A 19,077-nucleotide genomic window follows, 5' to 3' on the forward strand; every position below is an offset into this window, starting at 1 on the left:
TGTAGCTATTTTAATTTATTGTTTACATATTAGGCAGCTTAAAGAAGAATAAAAATCCTACTCTCTAGAACATGAGAAGACAATGGAAGGTACTGTTACGCAAATGGAATATATAAACATAAATAAGCCTATGTATGTGATTTTCAAACACATTCATATTACACAGTTTTAAAATGATCTAATCTCTTACAATGCCCAATTACTTATTTGAAAATGTAGAATTGGTAGAGGATATATACTGTTTAAGTATCAGTTAAAACACAAACAATTTTATTAGTGGTATTTATGTGGGAAGAAGAGAACTGTTTATAGTATATAACTATCATGTTTCAGGGAACTTGATTTAACACTTAAGTTTTTATATTACAAAGCAAGTTTTAGTTATTTTAGAAATACCATGGAAAGTAGAATGACATTAATTATACTAAAAGAACATAGTAAACTAGTTGACAAAATTTAGCTACCTTAGAGAAATCTTGTATGTTGAGATAGACAATATAGGATTTAGCTCTCTGACACACAGAAGGCAACACCTGCTATTATGTAAATGTTAGTAAAAGACTTTACTGTTATGAATAGTTAGGTAACTTGGCCAACTCCTGACCTAAGAGACATATGAAGCCACAACAAACCAATACCCCAAGAATAATAAAAACCTTATTTCTTATCATAGCTTCATTTCTCTTCTGTTGTTTCAGTCTCCAAATACATCCGGCAGAGTGCTGCATTAGGGCGGCATATAAAAGCATTAGTTTCATTCCCCAACTCTGTTAACTGTTCCAATGAAGACACCGAAGGATAATGATCTTTTAACATATCAGGCAATTTAGAAGTCTTGTCTTGAAGTCTTCGAGAACGTCTAACTGGTGTTAGAAACTTTAGCTCTTTAAATGTAGAATTTATTTCGTCAAAATGCATTTTCTTTTTTACACTAAAATAAATAAAACCCCATAAAATTATTCCCAGAGTTAAGAAACATGTTAACATTTTTACTTTTTGTACTTTGATGCTATTTATCATACCATAACTTGTATGTTATAACCAGGTGGTTGTCTTACAGAGAGGTACTACAAGCTCCTTGAAATAAGTAACTTATTTTTAATTTTTATTACAACTTGTACACAGGTAGATACTTGAATATCTGTAGAATTGGCTAATTGTTGAATTCTAAAATCTACTGTTATCAATAATACACAATCAGCAATTAAAATTATGTAAAAATTTTCTTTTTCAAAATGGCAATATTTAGGGAAAAGCAAACAAATGCATTATTTAAAAGGTGATGTCCCAGTGACATTTGTTTGAAACCCTTCTGTTAACAAATAGTTCTCATTGGAAGCTATCTTAAAGATCTTAAAATACCATATTTATTATCCCCAAGCATAAAAACAAATCACAGCACATTACATCTGAAAAAAGCTTACCTTTGCAAGTATGGTGTAGTAGACACATTATATTTAATTAAGCAACCCTCCATAGTTTCTGTATTGGGGGTTTTAACATCATTGGTTGGTTCTTTTATTTTGTGAACATGCTCTTTTTCACAATCTTGAAATACCACATTTCTATGATGTTTGTTTTCCATTTCAGGTTTTCCTGACTCTAGATTAACATCAGTATCTTCAATGTTGATTTCTTGGATTTGTTCCTTGGTTGCATAAGCCTCTTCAAAGTTTTCTCCTATAAAATACATTTACAGGTTACACTTTTGGTCAAATTTAAAGAACAAAATCAGAAGACACTAAAATTAGTCACAGTGAGCCAGATTTTCAAAATAAAAGAACCAAATCATCTCCTAACCATTACTTTTCCTAAGCAAATATTGCTGACAACTATTTAACAATATTTACTAACACCTGTGTGTCAGGGATTATAGATACAAATATAAGAATGAAATCACCCCTGTCTTTTACGAAGTTCACATTCTGCCCTGGCTGGTATGGCTCAGTTGGTTGGGCATTGTCCCGTGTACCGAAAGGTTAAGGTTTGATTTCCGGTCAGGGCACATGCCAGGGTTGCAGGCTCAGTCTCTAGTAGGGAACGTCCAGGTGGCAGCTGATGAATGTTTTGCTCTCACATCAATGTTTTTCTTTCTCTAAATATCAATTAAAAAAATCTTAAAAGAAAAAAAAAGGTTCACATTCCATGAAAGAGACATGGTTGAAAATAATTATAAAACAAGAAAAAGGCTATAAATTAGATAAGAACCCATGAAAAAGGAATAACTAACTTTGCTTGTGGGACAGGGAGATGGCCAGGGAAGGCGTCATGAGTGACATTTATGCTGGGTCTTGAAAAATGAGTACTTGACAAGACCAAGGAAGACAATCTTGGTATGAAGTTTAAAAAAATAAATAAAAGATCTATTAATAGAACATTTAAGGGCCAGTGTTCTTAGAATATAAAGTAAGGAGCAAAGTCAGTGGGGAGGAGGTGAATTCAGGTAAGTAGAAAGGGTCTAGACAATAATGAACTTTATGTGCAAGATGTTCGGTAATAAAAAAATTCACCAGAGAGAGAGAGATACAATTAGATTTGGTCACGATAAAGGATGGTTTAGAATGGCAGGGAATGAAAACTAATAATGTGTGATGGTAAGAAGACAAAGCTGTTGTAATAGTCTAAGGAAGGTGACAGAGTTAGATGATGAGAAGGAAGAGCCTGAGTTAATAGCTATTTCTGAGTTAGGAGTTAATAAATAAATGAATGCATGTGTATGTCTGAATGAGTGTATGTATTAGGGGCATCCCTTCAAAAATTTCTTGCTTTGGAATCTTTAATGACAGAGGGAGAATTTTTTCTTTTTCTTTTTTTTAGGAGGAAGAGATGGTGGTATGGGGAAGCAGTGAGGAAAATGCAGTTAAAAATACAACATGTTAGATGTGAAGTACTTGTGAGACATCTGGTAAATCTGTCAAACTGAGAAGAACTTTAGATTTGATTATTAGGAAATTATTAGAGATTTTGACTAAGAGATGTTTCAGTTATACAATAAACTGAATATGGTGTGTTTTTTTTTTTAGCAAAAAGAATACTGAAGTGGGGAGAAGGAATATGGATTCTTATATTCAACAAATATTTAATTGCCTAACATATGCTAGGCATTGCATTAGCACTGGGGATACGATAGTGAGGAAGATCAGACACTGGTCCTTGCCCATCAAGTTTATAGTTTAAAAGACAAGACAAATAAGCAATCAAATGCATTAATTACTGCAGAGAAAAACACAGGGAGCACAAAACAGGTGGGTCTAATCTAGTTGGGTGGGGAAAGAAAGGTGGCTATCAGGGAAGGCTACCTCAAAGAATGACACTGAGGTCTAAAAAATAAGGAGGAATTGCCCGGCCGGGTGTGGCTCAGCGCTTGAGCGTTGACCTAGGATCCAGGCGATCAGGGTTAGATTCCTGGTCAGGGCACATGCCCGGGTTGCGGGCTCGATCAGTGACTCTCTCATCATTGATGTTTCTACCTCTCTCTCTCCCTCTCCTTTCCTCTCTCTGAAATCAATAAAGATATATTTAAAAAAATAAATAAATAAAAATAAATAAAAAATAAGGAGGAATTAGGTTAAAAGTAGAACACTGGCTTGGATAGACCCAGAGACAAGTTAGGTAATACAGCCCCTTCTAGAAAATAAAAAAAAGTAAAGAAAGAAATTCGGGGATTTGAACGAGTGGGAAGCTGGAGTCAGGCATTTAAGCAGGTAAGTGACAGGGCATTTTGACTGCAGTGTTAAGAATGGATTAGAGCAAGAGTAGAGAAGCAGGCAAGTTAGGAGGCTACTGTTATAGTCCAGGTAAGAGCTGTAGGTGATCTTGACTACAGTAACAAAGAGTAAGGATGAAGAGAAACAGGTGCATTTTAAGAGATGCTTACAAAGTTAAACTGAATTTGACCGAGGAACAAGGGTGGGGATGTGGGAAAGAGGGCATGAAATATAATCCAAGATTTATGGTGTGGAGAACTGGACAGTGTCAGTTACTGAGAAAGGGAGCCAAAAGAAAGATAAGGTTTAGAGAAAAATGATGTGTTCATGTGGAAATGTGGGACTAAGGTATGTGACACAAGTGGTGCTAGTCTCTTATTATTTGTCTTCTGTTTCCCAATGCTATTTACAAACAATCTTAATTTGTAAAACTGATTTTATATCTAGTAATTACATATCTCAGAAAGCCAAGAGTTTATTGATAGCCTTTCCTTTTCCATCTAAAGACAAATATTCTACCCGCTAAAAAAGATTCCACTATTATTATTCTATTAAGGAAAAATAAGATAGAACCTACATATCTCTAGAGCCAGTAAGAATTATGAAGAAGGCTTTTGTTTCTTTTTTAAAATATATTTTTATTGATTTGAGAGAGAGAGAAAGGGAGAGGGAGAGAAACATCAATCGGCTGCCCCCTGAACGCCCCCTACTGGGGATTGAGCCCACAACCCAGGCATGTGCTCTGACAGGATACTAAGCCAGAGACCTCTTGGTGCATGGGACCATGCTCAACCAACTGAGCCATATCCGCCAGGGCAGGGGCTTTTAAAATGAAATACTTAATTCCACTTTGCTGTCTTTAGCATGTAAAACACAGGGTTAAGTTGTTCTTTTAATTAATTTTTAAAAACAAAGATAATTATAATTGAAATATAACATTCTATTAGTTTCAGGTATACAGCATGATTCAGTATTTGTATAATTGTGAAATGATCACCACAATAAGTCTAGTTACATAGTTACAAAATTATTTTTTCTTGTGATGAGAACTTTTAAGATCTGCTCTCTTAGCAACTTTATATATGCAATATAGTATTATTAACTATAGTCACCATGCTGTGCATTACATCCCCATGGCTAACTTATTTTATAACTAGAAGTTTATACCTTTGGACCCCCCTTCATCCATTTTACCAGGTTGGGTTATTCTTAAACTTTTCTCCTCCTTTTGTCTGTGGTATGGTAGACTTCCCTGGTTTTCCCTCCTGTTTCCCTGACCATTCCTTCTCCAGCGTCTTCATTAAATACACTGTATAACTAGTAAGATCAGATCATATACATCTTCTGTATGTTCCCCTGGGGGCATATTAACAGCAACCAAAAACTGAAACATTCACTGTTGAACTAAACATACTGCCAGTAAAAGATGACCCCCTTGCACATAGATATTAACCTTATAAGCCATAAGCCTATTAACCTCACTGAACAGATATTTTTGTAACATGTAACCAAAACATGGTTAGAATTTCCATATAATCTTTAATTTTATTTAAAGTTTAGCCTTTGATCTAGATCTTTATATTTTAAATTCATTTTGTGTAGTGGAAATAAGGATACTTGTAACTAATTTGGAAAGCAATTTAGCAGCATTCATTAGGAATCTTAAAAGTTCAAACTGACACTTTTTAAAATTAATAAAAAATAAAATCAATTAAAATAAAATAACCAGATACAAACACTGACGATATATAAGTGCTCAAATATTTGTGATTGGCTGACACAGAATGTTATAGTAAAAAATTGGAAATAAAACAAGTAAACAAATTAGCTTACACTTATATGTAGTGATTTCTCCTCTCATCTAAGCTAGCTAATATTAACAATGGTTAAAGTTTAATGAACTTACTATGTGCCACAGAATTTGATACTTCTATACAGGGATGGGCAAAAGTAGGTTTACAGTTTAATACAAATAAATAGTATCATAATTAATAATACAAAAACAAACTGCTTTACACACTCACAACTATAAACCTACTTTTGCCAACCTCTGTATATTATTTCATTCAATGGTCCCAACAATCTTGAGAACGATATTATTCCATTTTAGAGATAAGGGGTTAAATTTCTTGCAAAATTTCATAGTAATTGGCACAACCTATATCTTAATGTAGAAAATATTTACATTTTAGATACCTGACAACTAATGAATCGCTTATCTTCTCTCAATCCTAGCAAAGAGAATTCCTAAAAGAGCTTCTCTCTAGCACAGAACATATGATAGAATTTAATAGGCAACAGGTTTTTAAGAGATCATTTAGTCAAACTGCCTCAATCTTAAGACAGGAAATTAAGGTCTATAGAGGTAAGGTAACTTTCACAGACATCCAATGATAAATCTGGGTTATGAACGAGGCCTCCTAATTAAAAATTCTTTATACTGTGCAATTGAATCTCAGAGGTATGTCAATAGAAGTATGAGGAAAAATCAACCTAGATATTTAAAAAATTAAAAATGATAAAAGAAAACTAATTCAGCAAAGAAATTTAATCAAGTCACAATTCACTTGAAGGAAACAAAAGAAACTAACTTACCAAACTTAACTTTTTCTTGACTCTTCATTTTTAGTATATCTACAATTGCATGTCTCATTTCTTCAATAGGCTTGATTTTTTTAAATGAAGAAAGCAGACACATGTAAGTTTTATATTCTCAGACACTGCGTTATCTAAGTTGAAAATATTAAATCCAGTAATTAAATTTTATATTTTAAAACAAGGCAGTGGTTCTTAGACCACTTATTTTGCTACTCAAATTGAAAAAATTGCTCTTTTACAATTTATAAAATAAAAATAAACTTAAAGGATAGAATTTCATCAGTTTAAAATTCCCCCCATAATTTTTCTTAAGGCTTGGTTAATGATTACTGCTTGACTGATATGAACAAAATTAGTAAACAAGCTGCAAATTAACATTATTAATATCTATTAAAAAGCTGATTACATTTAAGTTTACTTTAAATTTATAGTAAGTTTACTCCTTTTCTCCTACATTCAAGTACATGATTATAGTTTTGTTTCACATGGTATTAAATGCATCTTTGAACAGCTCAAGGTTAAGAAATTCAACAGTTCACTAAGTGTCCATTATATGCCAGATATTATGAGCACTTCCCATGTTCCTTTGAACTACCATGCCTGCTCATGCAATATATTCAAGATATCATATAAAAGGGATGCTCTGGCTCATATTCTTAGGTCTAGAACTTAGTCCTGAACTACTCACCCATCCTGCTTTCAACTTTCTTGGCTAATTTTGATCTGTTTTCCAATTCTGCTCTGGTGCCATATCTTTCTCTTTACACTATTGCTTCCTACGTGAACCCTTAGCTCTAGTTACACATCCTAGTTATAATGCCGTAAGCCACCTTAAGTAATATCCCTTCTGGTTCAATGTAGTAGTGACCTAACTCCCTTCCAGGTTGGATTCTGTAAAATACAATTATCTTTCAGCAAAGTGTTTTACACATAATAACCATTGAGAGAATATCTACTGAACACTTGATTTCTGATTCAGGTAAAAGGTCAAATAGCATTTGCTGGCTTTGCCGAGATTATTATGAGTAGACCTTTTTTAAGGAGAGGCTAAACAGAAGAATTTTTAAAAACTTTTTAAAAAATCAGTGTGGCTCAGTTGGTTGAGCGTTGTCCCATGCACCAAGAGGTCACTGATTCGATTCCCAGTCAGGGCACATACCTGGGTTGTGGGCTCGATCCCCAGTGGGTGCCGTGCAGGAGGCAGCCTATTGATATTTCTCTCTCATCAATGTTTCTATCTTTCTCTCTCTTCCTTTCTCTCTCTCTAAAATCAATAAAAACTTATTTAAAAAACCCCAAAACATGCCCGGCCGGCCGTGGCTCAGTGGTTGAGTGTTGACCTAGGATCCAGGCGATCAGGGTTCAATTCCCAGTCAGGGCACATGCCCGGGTTGCGGGCTCGATCAATGACTCTCTCATCATTGATGTTTCTATCTCTCTCTCTCCCTTCCTCTCTCTGAAATCAATAAAGATATATTTAAAAAAAAACCAAAAACAAAACCCAAAACATCTCTTTGTAAATAATCTCCAAGAATGCATTTTTGAGGAACTTGGTCAAAAGGAAATATATTTTAGGAACATTTGCCCATAAAAACAAAACAAAACAAAAAGCCTCAAGATACAATTTGTAAATAAATTTTAATATTAAAATTCAATTTCCCAACAAGGAAATGTGCAAAATGACAAGATGTGCTAAAATATTTCTCCCAAGAAGTTTCCGTTAAATGTACATTTCAGCTTACAGTATGTCCATTTTCTAAGCTCTGATTTATCCCTAGTATGTGAGCAAGTTTTAGAAGGTTGAGAAACAGCTTTTATAATATGCAATTCTTGTGACCTTTAAACATTACTTCTCTCTATATAACCACAATTTTATTGTTATGCTCTGATGTGTCCCAAATAATTCTGAATAACTTACACTGTAATTAATAAAAATCAGTAAGTTTTAATCTCACCTGAGCTCCTGCCAGAATGGCCTGCTCATAGATTGATATAATATTTTCAATAGAACTTGTGAGTGGTTCAACACGTGCAAGGCATATCCAATATTTAACAAGTTTTTTGGCATCTGGAATATTTTTAATTAGGTCATTCAGTGTATCCAATACTTCTTCTTTTGGGCATCCCTAAAATATCAAGAAATAAAGTGAGTGATATCTTTTAGCCTAGAAAGTATGAACAATTAACTAATCTCACTATAATCAAGATCAATGAGAGAAAAAGTTGACAGAAAACTGTTCATAAAACTATTCATTATACACTCTTTATTCTGAATGGCTAGTATGAAGCATATCGGTCATAAGTACAAGGCACAAGAAAATAATACACTAGTTGAAAAAAATATTAGTAAAAAAATAATACTCTACTTGGTCTTGATATTTGTTCTCTTACCTCATATACTGCAGATTCAACTTGTTAATATTTAGATATTTTTGTATCTACCAAATGTTTATGAGTGAAAATAGCTTGTAGGTTTTTTTCTTTTTTAGTGTTTTCACTGAATTTTTAGAGAGAGGGGGAAAGGGATATAGAGAGAGAAACACCGATGAGAGAAAAACATCAACTGGCCACCTCCTGCGCAGCCTCTACTGGGGATCAAGCCCACAACCTGGGCATGTGCCCTGACCAGGAATCGAACAGGGGACCTCTTGATTCATGGGTTGATGCTTAACCACTAAGCCACAGTGGCTGGGCTAGCTTGCAGGTTTTAAAATTATATGTCAAGTTTTACTTTATTTTTTTAAAAAATATATCTTTATTGATTTCAGAGAGAGGAAGGGAGAAGGAGAGAGAGAGATAAATATCAATGATGAGAGTCGTCATTAATTGGCTGCCTCCTGTGCCCCCTCTACTGGGGATTGAGCCCGCAAACAGGGAATGTGCACTGACTGGGAATTGTACTGCAATCTCCTGGATCCTAGGTCAAGACTCAACTGCTGAGCCACGCCCAGCCAGGCAGGTTTTAATATTAAGGTTAAAATGAATCTATAATGGTTTATGTAAATAAGAGTTATATATAGTTTAGTAGGGCAGAAAAATTCCATAGTATCAATAAAAAATGCCAGCTGAGCAGAAATAAGAATTAAATCAATTTCCCTGATTGTAATTATCACTGGTCCTCAGAACTACAAAATGTTTAAAGATGCTCATGAAGACTAGAGTAAGGTTTGAAGTCATACTCTCCGTATTCAGTCTTGCTCTGGAACTTAGTAGTGAGTGACCAAAGCAAGATTAAAGTGTAGTCAGGAAATAAATAAAATACACTGGAGTTAATTATTATAGTCCGTCAAGTCAAATTTTGGTCCTACAAACAGTAAAACTATAGTATATTCAAGACCATAATGATGTTGGCTGAGGTTAATGAGAGTGTTTGCAAATATTTTAATCAACTTGAATTTAACCTATGATAACAACTTACTAATTTCTACTGCTAGTCTTTCATAAATTGTTAACATCATAGAGGAATACAATATTTATAACTCAAGTTAAAAGAAAATCTGTCCTTTTGATATATTTCTATGAACTCAATGAAAATGCAGTCCATTAAAGGCTGAAGAGAAATAATCTCACAATTAACAGTAAATCTATATAACACCACTGACACGTTACTTGGTGAAAAAAGATTGAGAATGTAATTAATGGGATAATATTTATCAAGGTAATTTGCAAATTATAAACTACTACACAGATATAAGATAAAGATTCTACCTCATTAATCAGGTTTAGGCATTCAGAAAATGTCTTGTTTACTTTCTCAGTAAATAATCTTTGTTCATCTTCTTCTGCCATGGTAGTCCAAAATGACCCAACTGGTTTTTCATTTTGTCCTTCAGGTTCAGGCTGGGTAACTACTGAAATAGGAGGCCTTTTCAGCATTCTTCCTTTGCTAGCTCTCCACTCACTCAGACGAGCTCTATAATTAGAAGCAGTACATTACTGTGATATTGCTGATATCATTGTTAAATAGAGGAAAAGTTAAAAAAAAAAATTTCACGTCTTTAGTTCCATGCTAGTGGCAAAATTTGAAGAAAAAAATTATTAAACATATCAATGTTAATTATATGCTCACAAACACAAGAATGAATTTTTAAATGGATAGGTTAAAAATAATTCCCAGTTTTATTAAGTATTTTAACTTCGTTTCATAAAATGACCTAACAAGACACATTCAAACACAATAACTCAGTTCATATAAATTTGCTTAAACTTGTCTGCACGTGACAGTAGAGAATACACACACACAAAATTCTAATACATTCAAGGAAACCATAAACCAAATTCACAAATGTTACTCTATTGAAAATTAAGCTAATGAATTACATCTACTTACTTTCTTTCTTCTGCGGTTTCTTTGGGTTGAGCCCATCTACTATCGATAGTTGCTTTTGCTATAGTATGTCTGCGCTGGTCAATGGTTTTTGACTTTTCTGTCAGTTTGGTATTAGAAGATGAAGCAGGCCTGGCTATCATTTCAGATGTGATGCTTCTTGATACTGTCTTATTTCTTTTTACTTCCTGAGAAGAAATGGTTTTGACACTAGATAAAACTGTATTTAATTGTGGTAATTCTTTCTCATGAGACACTTTCTGAATTGTAACATTGGCAGAGGTTCTACTGATGCCTTGTTTCAGGGAGTCCTGGGTATTATGAGTATTATTGTGGTGACTTCTAATAGCAGGACGTAAAAGTTGTTTACTCTGAGATGCAGTCCTTACAAATTTAGCGGTAGTTATCATACTTGAGGCTCTGTGACTTTTCACTGTTACACAGCTGGTATTTATAGGCTGAGGTTTTATGGCTTTAGAGATAGTAGTTGAAAGTTTCTTTGTTGCTGCAGAACTCTCATCTTTGACTTGTACAGGTTTTCTAAATGAATTAACCTTAGATTGAACAATTTGGCCACGATAAGATCCAAGCACAGGTTTCTTGAGCATGCTAACATCTTGCTTTGGTTTTTCTGTAGTCACTTGTTTCTTTTTATTATTATTTTTAATGTGAAATGCTTGGCTTAACGTCATACGTTGACCTTGGAGATCATCTTTAATTGGTAATAACTTCAGAGTTTGATTATTCTTCTCCAAATTATGTGCATCAGTTGCTATAGTTGAACTGGTTAACTCATTAGAAGGTTTTAATGGAATACAATTTTTTTCCATTGTTATATTATTTTTGCTCCTTGTAGGTCCATGGACATTTTCTTTATCAGCCTGAAAGAGTTATTTGAGACAAATCAGTATTTCAGAATTCATTTCATTCAGAAAGAGTTTAGGAAAGGGGAAGGGGGAAAAGGGACAGTTTTGAGGCCTATGTCCATATCTTACCATTTCTGTATTAAACTTCAGAACTTTCGTTTCTTCTTGGACGTGACCCTCAGATGTCATCACTTCTTTACTACTTAAAAAAAAAAATTTTTTTTAAAACTCCATACCAAAGAGGTCTCTTTTTTGGGGAGAGGATGGAAGAATATTAACAATTACCTAACTTCATAATTTTAAATTGAGGTAAGAATTGAGAGATTTATTTGTCCTAAGCAAAACTTTTATTATAGGGTGAGTAAATGGTGTAAGCAAGATGGCCGAGGAGTCTAAAGATATTTTCTTAAAAGTTTTAACACCCTCTCCCCATAGAATATATAAACACTTGATAATCTATTCTAAACCATTCTGACTTAGTCATTAAAACAAGTCTTCAAAAACTTTTATTAAGCAACACTTTCTTTGGTTAGTTTTCATTTTAAGTCCTCGGTAACAGACTTAAATTGAAAAAAATTTTAAATAGTCTTCTCAAAAGAATCCAACATTTTCCATAGACACACTTATAGCTTAATTTATTAAGAATATGGACTTTTGTTTCTAGATGGCTTTGCATTTATAATACATATCCAAAGAATCACTCAAGAATTTGACTTATGCTCGTTTTTACATATATAGACTGGTAGGCCATGAGAATCTTTTAGCAAGTGAAGAAAGGAAAAAACAGGGTCAATTAGATGCCATTGATTCTAAGACAGAGCCCAAGTTCAGAGGTGTCAAAATGTGAAAAAAATGTAGTTTTTTGTAAACAAAATTTGCAATCTATATAGTTGATAATTTTGGTTGTGATGCCTTTCACATCTATTTGCTTAGTCTGCTTGAAGAAGAGGCAGAACTTTGACATATCTTGTACTACACATTTTCAGTGATGGCAGAGAAGGGTCAAAATGTGTTACTGAACAGGGTATCTTGGTCATTAGCTTCTGAGTATAGGTGCTTCCTATTCCTTTCAGGCACTGCCAGTCACCTAGAGCACAGCAACATCTCCCATATTTAAGCTCCTATATTCACTTCCTGATGGCAATTACTCCTCTTGTTATTCCCTGGCCTGCTGTTTGGTGTGGGTGGGAGACGATGCTTAGGATCAACCTGATAGGTTGCTCCCAATGTGTACCTTCACTAATAAGGCCATTTATTGATCTCAGCTTCTATTAATTCTGGGCTTACAATATACTATGATGTTATCTCACTGAGAAAATTAGAAGCAATCTTAACAAGAATTAGTCTATTTTTCCTCCACTGAAGACTACAAGCCTGTCTCTGCACCCATATACTCTGTCTTCCCTCCGGTCTGATGCACGAACTGACATGACAATGTAGGCTCCATTTGTGCTCTCCCTCTTGCCTACTCAGAGACTTTGTTCCTGTGATTATTTGCTTATCCTTCTGCATCATTAATTTGTCCCTCTACCAGGTTATTCCTATCAGCATATAATCACTATGTATTATATCCCACTGGGGATTGAGTCCAAAACCTGGGCACGTGCCCTGACTGGGAATCGAACTGAGAGCTCCTGGATCATAGGTTGATGCTCAACCGCTGAACCACGCCAGTTGGGCTCATTTTAAAGTCTTAAACCTCAGTCTCTTTCAGCTACTGCCTCATTTCTCTTTTCTTTATAGCAAAACTTCTCAGAAGGAAATATCTATATGCACTGTCTCCATGTTATCACATTCCATTCTCTCCTCAGCTTTGTCTATCAGGAATTTGTCCCCACCACTACTAAAACTCCTAATGTCATCCACTTCCATGTTTCTGAACCTTTCAAAAGCACTTGATACACACAGTACTTCTTTCTTTAAAACACTTTCTTCACTTTGCTACTAATGGATCACCAATTCTTCTACTCTCTCTCCTACCTTAGTTCACTTCTTTTAAGTTTCTCTTCTTCCTGGGGCTCAAGGCCACATTCAAATTTTAAACTTTTCTTCTGCCTTTTTATTTTAGTTTTATACTTTGCAGGAACTCCTCTTTTTCTGTCTGTGCTGATAGAATTCTAGTGCTTAGTTTTGAAATTGTTGGCCTTTCTAATTGCTAACAAAAAATTTTCAGGATGAACAAAAACAGACTCAGATACAGAGAACAAACTGGTGGTTGCCAGAGGGGAGGGAGACAGATGAAATTGGTGAAAGGGATTTAGGAGGCACAAACTTCCAGTCATAAAATAATAAGTCACAGGGATGTAATGTACAGTACAGGAAATACAGTTAATAATATTGTGATAACTTTGTATGGTGACAGATGGTAGCTAGACTTATTGTGGTGATATAATGTATAAAAATATCAAATCATTATGTTGTACACCTGAAACTGTTGTTGTATATCAACTATAACTCCATTTTTTTGAAAAGGGGAAAAATAAATAAAATAATTAAACCTTAAGAAAAAAAATCTCAGGATGATAAGGAGAATCTATCTTATTCATCTGTCCAGTGTGGAGACTTAAATGAAAATATATAATACTATTCTATCTTATTATGGAAAAATTGCCCTCAAAAGGGTTATTTTGAACAAAGGAGTCTTAAAATACCCACACTAAAGATTGTAAAAACTGTTTAATTTTGAAAAACTAAAACTCTGACTGGTTATCTATTTAATAATTTGTTGCTCAAGTAACTGGCATCTGTTTTCCAAAACGAGTAAATATAGTACTTGTGAGGTTTCTTGGTAAAGCCAGAACAGTTTTAGAATCTTTTTCTCATTGTGTATAAGAACATTATAAACCCCATGACCCAGTTGGATTCCCTATTTAAGTGAGAGTCACTGTCTTATTTGAATTAATATCTTCCTTGCCTATCCTCCAGTAATCTCATGCCACCCCTAGGTTTTAAATAAATATCATCTACACATAGACAATTCCAAAGTTTATATGTCCAGTCCCAATCTCATCCCTGGACTTCAGACACATAACTATTTGGCATCTCCACTTCGATGCCTTATTGGTACCTCAAACTTAACATGGCCAAAACAGAACCCCTAACTCCCCCACTCTTACTTGTCTTCCCCATTTCAACATATGGTATCACTATCAACTCAATATTCAAATCAAAAGCCTAAGATCATTTTTTTTGGCTTGTTTTAAACAAGGAACTGTAGGATTTATGAAAATATTAATTCTAAAGTAAAGCAACTTATAAATGTAAGGTTAAAATTAGAACTAGTTTAAAGAATATCCATATACATTTTACCCAGACTTCCCTACTGTTAACATTTTATCCCACTTGCACTATCATTTACACTCTTTCTGAACATGTATAATGTGTAGAGGATATATAATTTTTTACCATTTTAATGTAAGTAAAGACTCAGAAAGGCCAGCTAACTCCCCTGAGGTTTATAGTTGTAGTGGCAGACTTACAAATTCCAGCCCAGGCCCTTATCACTGGAAAGCCTATGCTCCTAGATTGCACAGAAAGAGCCTGGAAGGATGTTAACTACTAGTTATCTGGAGAGAGGGAGGGGACCTTTTGACTCTCTGCTTATATACTTGTATGGGTTTTTGCTTTAGTCACAACCATGTACTAATTTTAACAAAACAATACAAACATATTCCTATGGCACACAGAGACTAAAACAAATGATTTCCAAACATTTAGGAGGGCCACCTCCCAAAGAACACATACACTCCCCACCCCACATATACACTCTGACCCCACACCCTACACATGCACTCTGACAAAACCTTGCTAAATTATACATCTGGAGAACATAATTTTCAACATATGATCGAAAGGCAAGCTTTAGGAAACTAAATGGTAGAGATGAAGACACAAGACATCAAGCTCTAATTTACCAGAATTGAGTTGGTGACAACTGCTTTGTTCGGTTCCCCCATGTGTAGGCCAAAGAAATAACAATATTACCTCTGAAGACCTAGTTAACCCTAGATTTCCATAATGTTGAGGGCATTAAATAGATAACATCAGATGAGACAACTCCAACTCTCGAGAAACTCGCTCCCAGTTCAGGAGGTGGGACCGCCCAGCGCAGACGCATTCGGTTCTTCGCGCGGACGCAGCCGGGCACCCGCGAGCTCCGGGTCCGAGTCCCCAACTCCAGTTCCGTTCGCAGCCTCGCAAGAACCCCCTCGATGAACGAAGTGCCTGACGGTAGGTCAGTCTCTGCCGCCAGTGGGCCACAGGCGGACAGTAAAGACTGAACGCGAAGTGCTCAACCTGCACGCTACAGCCACGGAGCGGGCACCACGCCGTCAAGCATCATGTTGCGAGAGGCGAAGTGACCCGTTAAGGTCCCACACGATTCGTCAGGGTTGAAGCTGGTCCGTGGACCCAAGGTCCGGACCGTTGAGCCGGAGCCGTTCACCCCCACCCCGGCTGCCAGCCCCCTCGCCGGCTCACGCGGATTTCGCCACCGCGGCCCTCACCTCTGAACACGAACTGGGCCCTCCTGCTCGCGGGAAGCTGCAGGTCGCGAAGAACTGGGGTGCCAGCGCGAAGTAGGGGGACGCGCCTCCTATTTGACCGCCTCGCAACCTCTCACACCCAGGCAAGTGCGCACTGTGCACCGCAGCAGAGACTCAGCTCCCAGAAGCCGCCCTCGCCGCCGCCGCCGCCGCCGCCCATTGGTGCGGGCGTGAATTGAATGGGCCAATGGGCGCGGGGGGCGGAGCTTGGGCTACGGTTGCTGGGGCGATCTTGTGCCCGCCGGTTGGCGTTACGGCCGCCGGGGGTGAGTGTTAGACTTTCAAACCTAAACCGCGCTCTTCGTCTGGGCTTGTAACTGGGTGGGAGTCGGCCTGCCAAGTCCCTGCTGTGCAGCAGGTAGGACTAATCCTTAGACGCCCGCTGTCCTTTAAGGAAGGCAGACGGGAAAAGAGTTGTTTGGCTGCGCTTCTAATTAAACATGGGCGTGCTCACTGAGGAGGCGGGAGAGGGCGGAAGGCCGCGACCGCGGACCGCGAGCCTGTGCGTTTCCCTTTCGCAAATATCACTTCGCGGCCGCGGCCCAGCCCTGCAGTGGGCCGTCATCTTCTCCAGTTTCATAGATGAGGGGACAGGTTCAGAAGTTATTTGTCCACAAAGCTTGCAAATGGGAACTGAAATTAGGATGTAAATTCTTTCGTACTACGCAAAAAAATTTTTTACCATCAGATGCAAAAAAGAGAGGAAGAGAAAGGGATTAAATGAGGATGAACCCTTCCCTTATAATCCTCCTGTAAGGTTAAAATAGCATTTGTTGTAGACATTTTGGGTGTGCGTTTAAATGCGCTGCTGTAATTTTTTAGTTCCCATCTAAAAATAACACCTTCATAAAAGGCTAGCAAACACCCACTCCACGAAACAAAATACTTTAGCTAGAAAAGTTGTGCGGGGGGGGGGGGGGGGGGGGGGTGAGTTTTTCTGAGCTGTGCCTTTCTGGTTTTAAGCACTGAATTCATAGCATTTCTCCACCTTGCCTGATTACTGCGTTAAGGCTGGGCTGGACTGTTTCAGCCAGGTGTGGAGACAGAACTGGGAGGATGCAGTTTTTACCTCCCTTGCCCAGGGTCTGTGGGCCTCCACGGCGGGTCAGTTTTTCCTGTCTTTCTCTGCTTTTTTTCTTCAAGCATCTTATGTAGCATCTTGCTAATGAGGAAGTGAGTTTGGGGTATTCTGTAGGTTTTTTTCTTGATAAAACAACTCTGGGAGAACCAACTGCTAAGCAGTGCTCATCACCATCCCTAAAATATCACTGCTGTTTACATACTACTGTTAATATTGTTGATTATTTACTAAAGTTTGATCAGACAGGTTGGGTAACCAGGCATTCCCATTAAGTGATAGAGAACATTTTAACAAAATGGAACAGTTAAAAAGTGACTCAAGAACCTTCAAAGCATTATGCTAAATGAAAGGTTACACAAATAGTATGATACCATTTATATCAAATATCCAGAATAGATATATTCATAGAGACCTAACGCAGATTGGTGTTTGCCAGGAGCTGGGTTAGAGAGGAATGGGGAAAGACCACTTAACAGATAAGAGGTTTTACTTTGAATGATGGAAGTGGTTACCCGACCTGGTTTGGAACCAGGTAGAGGTAGTGGTTGTACAACATTGTGAATGTATTAATGCCACTGAGCTGTTCACTTTAAAGTCGTTAATTTCATGTCATGTGAATTTCAGTATATATATTTTTAATCCTCACCTAAGGACATTCTTAGAGAGAGGAAGGTAGAGAGAGAGAAAGAGAGAGATAAACATTGATGTGAGAGAGAAACATGGATCAGTTGCCTTTCACATGTGCGGTGCACAGGATGACCTTCAACCAACTGAGCCAGTGCTTCCAGGCCCCATATATATATTTTAAGTGGGCATAGTAAAAAAAAAAATAGGAAAGAATAAGAAAGTGACTCAAAAGAAAGCTGGTGATCTCAATAGGCTGAGATAGTAAGTAGGAAAACCTACAAAACTGCTAGGTTTTCCAACATTACAATTCTCTAAACTTCAAGCTCACCTACTTCTAGAATGGTATCTTTTTAAAGACATCCTCCCACAATTCCACAATTATTGGAAGGAAGGCAGACTGTTTTCTAAGAGATCCAAAGAGGAGATTTTCAGAACAGGTCTTCACAGCTGACCATGAAACTCTAGTACTGTAGTCACCTGGAGTATTGATGATCAGCTTCAGTTGTTCCTCCTGTGGTCATGTGAAACGGGGAAAGCACCCATGCGAGAACCAGGGCAGAGAAATCCAAGGGATACAAGAAAACAGGAACTAAATGAGGACACATTCCCTGGAGGAAGGAACCTCAAGAAAGAAGGAATGGCCTAGTGTTGGGTGCTAAAGAGGTCAGGTAGGATAGGACTGAAAGGAACCATTGGATTCAGAAGCTGGAGGGTCTGGCAAAAATCATTCTGTGGAAAGTACAAAAAATTGCTGAGAGAAGTTAAAACCCTAAATAAATGAAGGTAGAGAATATGCATATAGATTGGAGGACCCAATATTAAGATGTCTGTTCTCTCCAAGTTGATCTATTCAATCCCATCCAAATCAAAATCCTAGAAGGCTTTTCTATGGAAATTGGATTCTAAAATTTAAAAGGAAATGTTAAGTGATCTAAAGAGGAAAAACAGTTTAAAAATATATATATATCTTTATTGATTTCAGAGAGAGAGGAAGGGAGAGGGAGAGAGAGAAACATCAATGATGAGAGAATCATTGATGGGGGGCCTCCTGCACGCCCCCCACTGGGGATGGAGCCTGCAGCCTGGGCATGCGCCCTGACGGGGAATCAAACCACAATCTCCTGGATCTGAGGTCGATGCTCAATGGCTGAGCCATGCCCGGCTGGGCAACAATTTTGAAACAGAACAAAGTTTGAAGACTAACACTATTTGGTTTCAAAATGCATTATAAAGCCACAGTAATCAAGACAGTGTAGCATTGGTGTAAAGAACAACAAATCAATGGAATACAATAGAGATCCAGAAATATAGGGTGTGACAAAAGTAG

The 19,077-nt window shown here is 36.9% G+C and overlaps 1 protein-coding gene across 1 annotated transcript; it reads right to left on the reverse strand.

Annotated features, from left to right (window-relative positions):
- Positions 1-108: 108 nt before the first annotated feature.
- CKAP2 (cytoskeleton associated protein 2) lies at positions 109-12,614 on the reverse strand. The gene is made up of 7 exons (XM_016213581.2): positions 11,628-12,614; positions 10,636-11,513; positions 10,014-10,218; positions 8,261-8,431; positions 6,303-6,372; positions 1,425-1,680; positions 109-931 (listed from the first exon to the last, which is right to left on the reverse strand). Exons 1-7 carry the CDS (start codon positions 11,685-11,687, stop codon positions 676-678), a joined length of 1,896 nt encoding a protein of 631 aa, XP_016069067.2. The 5' UTR covers positions 11,688-12,614; the 3' UTR covers positions 109-675.
- Positions 12,615-19,077: the final 6,463 nt, after the last annotated feature.

The sequence above is a fragment of the Miniopterus natalensis genome, chromosome 2 (genome assembly GCF_054644295.1).
Source record: "Miniopterus natalensis isolate mMinNat1 chromosome 2, mMinNat1.hap1, whole genome shotgun sequence".
Classification (NCBI taxonomy): Eukaryota; Metazoa; Chordata; class Mammalia; order Chiroptera; family Miniopteridae; genus Miniopterus; species Miniopterus natalensis.